General features: G+C 40.7%; 1 protein-coding gene across 1 annotated transcript; it reads right to left on the bottom strand.

The window, feature by feature from the left end:
- Positions 1-980: 980 nt before the first annotated feature.
- Positions 981-3,946, bottom strand: ciao2b (cytosolic iron-sulfur assembly component 2B). Its single transcript, XM_046070785.1, has 5 exons — positions 3,707-3,946; positions 2,771-2,850; positions 2,248-2,373; positions 2,049-2,094; positions 981-1,568 (listed from the first exon to the last, which is right to left on the bottom strand). The coding sequence occupies exons 1-5, from the start codon at positions 3,831-3,833 to the stop codon at positions 1,468-1,470; spliced, it is 480 nt and encodes a 159-aa protein (XP_045926741.1). The 5' UTR covers positions 3,834-3,946; the 3' UTR covers positions 981-1,467.
- Positions 3,947-6,005: the final 2,059 nt, after the last annotated feature.

The raw sequence follows: 6,005 nt of genomic DNA, 5'->3' as shown, positions 1-6,005 counted from the left end.
GCTTCACTGTTGAGACTGTATTGGACAGGTGATGAGCAGTGCCTGGTGTTCTCCACACATACCGCTTAGAAATAAGGCCAAAAAGTTCTATCTTGGTCACATCAGACCAGAGGATCTTATTTATCACTATCTTGGAGTTCTTCAGGTGTTTTTTGCTGCAGTGATGGTTGACTTACTACAACTTTCTCCCATCTCCCGACTGCATCTCTGGAGCTCAGCCACAGTGACCTTTGGGTTCTTCTTTACCTCTCTCACCAAGGCTCTTCTCCCCCGATAGCTCAGTTTGGCCGGACGGCCAGCTCTAGGAAGGGTTCTGGTCGTCCCAAACGTCTTCCATTTGAGGATTATGGAGGCCACTGTGCTCTTAGGAACCTTAAGTGCAGCAGAAATTGTTTTTGTAACCTTGGCCAGATCTGTGCCTTGCCACAATTCTGTCTCTGAGCTCTTCAGGCAGTTCCTTTAACCTCATGATTCTCATTTGCTCTGACATGCACTGTGAGCTGTAAGGTCTTATATAGACAGGTGTGTGGCTTTCCTAATCAAGTCCAATCAGTATAATCAAACACAGCTGGACTCAAATGAAGGTGTAGAACCATCTCAAGGATGATCAGAAGAAATAGACAGCGCCTGAGTTAAATATGAGTGTCACGGCAAAGGGTCTGAATACTTATGACCATGTGATATTTCAGTTTTTCTTTTTTAATAAATTTGCAAAAATTTCTACATTTCTGTTTTTTTCTGTCAAGATGGGGAGCTGAGTGTACATTACTGAGAAATAAAATGAACTTTTTTGATTTTTGGAAAATGGCTGCAATGAAACAAAGAGTGAAAAATTTAAAGGGGTCTGAATACTTTCCATACCCACTGTATAGTGTCATTCATAAATTATTTATACAAACTACACTCAAGACAACTTGTTTTCTGAGGAAAATGTTTGTATCCCTGAAGAAATAAATCTTGAAAAAATGCACACGGACATATTCATCATTTAATTTTTATTACTAATCTGTAAATTTTTAATAAAATGTCAAAAGCATTAATATTATAAACAGGTAAGGATCGTTGCTGCATACGTAATGGATTTAACAGATTTAATAAAACAGGAATTACACTGAATGACCTAATGGGTTCTCATCTTTTTTTACAGTGACGACCCCAAAATTTATAGATAGAAGTATAATTTCTCTGCTTTGTCCAAACAATACTGCATTGTGAGTAACAGTTTCTATTACTCTCTTTAGGTGGACACATTCAAGAATGTGTCCACGAAACGCCACTGGAACAAGCTGTATGAGCTCTGCATGATCCTGACATTGACCTGCTGCACACATGTCCACCAGGTGCAGTTATTCACACCTAGATGGGTGAATAGAGAGCTTGGCAGACACATCTCAGCTATCAAAGAGCCAAAAAGTTCGGTTGTCAATCAGTAGCTAAAAGCAGGAGATGACAAAGCTGATTGGCTGGTCAGATGCTTCTGGTGGACAGGCACTGGTTGACCACCTCCAGCAGTGAGGAGTTCTCCAGAGCTGCTGCCACTCTCTCTTTGTCTGCCAGCTGTTTGTTCACTGCACATACAACAACATATAAAGAATATAAGGAAAAAAGTGCCTAACATTTTGAAAAAAAGTCTTCACATTTAACAATGAGCAGAAATATTATATAGTTATATAATACAATAATATTATTTCAACTGACTAGTCAAGTCAGTTTATGTATCTAGCACAGTTTGAAACAACCAAAGTGCTTTACACAGTAAAAATGGAAGTTAAGTAATAAATAATTATCATTTTGCTGACACTTTTATGCAAAGCGACTTACAATTGCTATATATGTCAGAGGTCACTTGCCTCTGTAGCAACTAGGGGTTAAGTTTCTTGCTTAGAGACACATTGGTGGATGTCAACAGAAACCATGTCTTCCACACTAAAGGCATATGTCTTATCCACTGCTCCATTGCCACCCCTAAAGTACAGTGGGAAATATGATCCAATATCCCATCACACCTGCTGTCTCTCTGTGATCTTTTTTTTTTTTTTTTTTTTTACCTGCTTCCTCTGAGGCGTGAGTCCCGGGACTGATGCGGACATCAATCTGAGTATAAACAGAATAACACTAAGCATTTAGACTGGAATTGAACAAAAAAACACTAACAAACAGAATGATATGTTGCTCATATTAGCCGACACTCAATCACAACAATCAAAGGATGTGATGTTAAATGTGCACCAACACTAGCAGACATACTTTGAACCTGTCTGGCAAGGAGCGTAGCAGCTTGACTTTGATTGACAGACCAATCAGTGTTGCCATGCTGCAGTGTGGGATGGTGGGTGTGAACTCAACACTAACATTGCTCTCTGCATCATCAACCTGAGAAAGAGATGGAAAGAGACTTAGTAAACATATTGAATGCAATTCACTTGTGCAATTGAACAGTTCAGTAAATGTGTCTTTACTTGTTAAGGACGCTGAGTGAGATAAATGTTTCAGGACCCTAGCAATAAAGTAAATAATGCTTATTTTGTTTAAGAAGGCTGGAGTATGAAAGTTAGTTTACCTGTTGAATGTCATTTTTTAAAACACATAACTTATTTTAAAAAACAAAGGTCAATAAGGGACAGAAAAATGGAGTTCAAGTCCAACCCTGTTTTAAATTAGACACTAAATTAAAATATATTGTTAAGTTCATTATAGTGTATCTTGCTTCCCCCCCATTCAGCCAGTAGTAAACCTAAAAAACCCCACACATAATTAAAAAGGTGCATACCTTGACTCGGACTTGCTCCACCACATTGAGTTCCTCCAGAGACAGAGGATGCTCTGGGTCGTTGATGGATCTGATCAGATGTAACTTCAGTTAAAGAAATTAAGACAACCTAATGGAAACAATACAAGTCCTGCCTCTATGTACTGCACTCTAATGTTGTCCGTATGTTTTATGTTGTATTATGGGAAACAATATTTCAGTGCTTTTTTGTTAAGAGTTATATTATTGGACATTTACTCTAAATAACCTAAAAGCTAGGCCTGCAACTAACAATTATTTTCTTTGTCCATAAATCTCTTGGTTATTTTCTCAATTAACCGATTAGTTGTTTCGTCTATAAAATGTCCCAAAAAAAATTGTTAACATGTCTGTTAGTGTTTCCCAAAGCCCAAGAGGACGTCCTCAAATGTCTTGTTTTGTCCACAACTAACAGATATACTCTCATAGAGGAGTACAGAAACAAGAATACATTCATTTTAAAGAAACTGGAGCTATCTAAAAAATGAATGCCCATCACAACTTCCTAGAGCCCAATCCTCAAAGTGTTAATTTTGTTTGACAGTCTAAACCTTCAAAGATGCTCAAATTACAAAGACATGAAACCCAGAAGATTTAAAGAGCTGTGACCAGAAAATATTATATACATATATAATATATATAACAGTTTTCAATGTTGATTAACTACTGTCTGTCTAATCACTTCAAATTGGTCAAATAAGTTGTGTTTACCAGACATATACAAACATTATTGCTTGAGAGATTTAATAAAATATGGCTGATATAAACTGGCAGTGCTCTCATGTACGTTACCATCTTCGTAAGTGATGCAACTGCTAGTAACGTTAGCATTGTGTCCATTAGCGTCCGTTAAAATGAAGTTTAACAAACGCACAAGAAATCTGTCATGTGTAAAACCACTTTACACAAACAGGATATCGAATATTTCTCTGTCGTCGATGGGATCGTGGACATCTTCATCTTCGTCGTTCGCTGTCAGCACCCTCTCGCCCGACCGCTGGAAAATCACAGGGTTTGCGTTCTCCAAACGGGTTCCCCCAGACATGTTCACACCTTAATTTAGTCCACTTTAAACAATAAATTAATCTCGTAATGTCAACCAGTGGTGCTGCACTACACACTCTGCGCAGCTAAACACCAACAGCACAAACACTTCCTAGAATTACGGAAAGCGATAGAGTCCATCCGGGCTCATGAAGAAAGTCTTAAAGGGACAGTCCACCCAACATTAGCATTTTTAATAAATTACGCAAAAAAAGTAAGGAAATTTGTGTTTGGTAAATTATTTCTTTGCCGTTCTTTGTTGCTTCTTGGCAATAAATCCTATACCAGTGGTAAGCCTGTTTGTGTCCCTTTTAAATGGTGCCACATTTGTAAGGATCATGCATTTGTGGGGTGAGAGCTGAGTACGTGGGTTGCTCCAAATTTTGCCAGATTTTCTCTGATAATGCCAAAAAGCTGTTCTTTTGCTTCACTTTTGTTTGATGGATTAGATGATTGAAGACTGCAGAAACAAGACATATAGGCATTTAAACAATTTATTCATTTAACAAACAGGAGCGTCAGTGGTAGAGGTGTGGGTGTGAAGTAATTTCCACGTGGCAATATGTTAGGACTCAACAGTCCGATATTCAGTATTATCGCATCTTTCACCAATGAAGTAATTTGGTGCCATATAGCATAGTAAGAGTGTCTGTCACCTCACTGCACAGCGAGCTGCTAACAGCAGCTTTATGGTCGGAGCAAGCTAGCTGCTGGGTGCTAGTCAACAACATTGCCAACAAACTCCTTTTTGTAGTTTGTCTTTTTCACACGTAGCTATATTATTACCTTCAGGGCACATTCAGTGGGGAGAACAAGTATTTGATACACTGCTGATTTTGCAGGTTTTCCTACTTACAAAGCATGTAATTTTTATCATAGGTACACTTGAACTGTGAGAGATGGAATCTTTAACAAAAATCCAGAATCACATTGTATGATTATTAAATAATTAATTTGCATTTTATTGCATGACATAAGTATTTGATACAGGACTTTCAGCTCCCTCCAAAGATTTTCTATTGGGTTCAGGTCTGGAGACTGGCTAGGCCACTCCAGGACCTTGAGATGCATCTTACGGAGCCACTGTGGATTTCAGCTCTGCTTTTAACAGCTGAAGGTGTCTGACTCCACCTGCAGGTGGATCACTGACGTGAAGCTGGGAAAACATGTCTCTTATTCCAGGACCATCAGCACCGGTTCCCCTCAATGCTGCTTTCTTTCCCCGCTTCTCTTCCCCCTGTTCACCAACAACTGCACCTCCAGTCACCAGTCTGTCAAGCTCCTGAAGTTTGCAGATGACACCACCCTCATTGGGCTCATCTCTGGTGGGGATGAGTCCGCCTACAGGTGGGAGATCGACCATCTGGTGACCTGGTGCAGCCAGAACAGTCTGGAGCTCAACGCTCTGAAGACCGTGGAGATGGTCGTGGACTTCAAAAAGTGCACAGTCCCACCCTCCCCCATCATCCTGTGTGACTCCTCGGTCACCACTGTGGACTCCTTCCGCTTCCTGGGCACAATCATCTCCCAGGACCTCAAGTGGGAACTGAACATCACCTCCATCATCAAAAAGGCCCAGCAGAGGATGTACTTCCTGCGGCAGCTGAAGAAGTTCAGCCTGCCAAAGACAATGATGGTGCACTTCTACACCGCCATCATTGAGTCCATCCTCACCCCCTCCATCACCATCTGGTACGCTGCTGCCACTGCCAGGGACAAGGGCAGGCTGCAGCGTATCATTCGCTCTGCAGAGAAGGTGATTGGCTGCAATCTTCCTTCTCTTCTGGACCTGTACGCCTAGAGGACTCTGGGGCGAGCAGGGAAGATTGCAGCTGACTCCTCCCACCCTGGACACAAACTGTTTCAGACTCTCCCCTCTGGCAGGAGGCTGCGGTCCATCAGGACCAAAACCTCTCGCCACAAAAACAGTTTCTTCCTGTCTGCAACTAGCCTCATTAACAAGGCCCGGGTCCCCTACTGACACTCCTCCCTTGCAAATGATACAAATGTCTCTGCACATATAAATACTGTTTCATCTCATGTCGGGCACAGACCTGGCACGTCGCACATATTTGTTGTTGATTGTTGATCTTTGTTGTTGTATATTTTTACGTTGTCAGTTTATATATTTATATGTACACAATATTCTCTTCCGTTACTTCTGCACGGCACA

This window comes from Micropterus dolomieu, linkage group LG15 (genome assembly GCF_021292245.1).
Source record: "Micropterus dolomieu isolate WLL.071019.BEF.003 ecotype Adirondacks linkage group LG15, ASM2129224v1, whole genome shotgun sequence".
Classification (NCBI taxonomy): Eukaryota; Metazoa; Chordata; class Actinopteri; order Centrarchiformes; family Centrarchidae; genus Micropterus; species Micropterus dolomieu.
The sequence above is the reverse complement of the archived record's forward strand: the minus strand, read 5'-3'. Positions and strand labels throughout refer to the sequence as shown.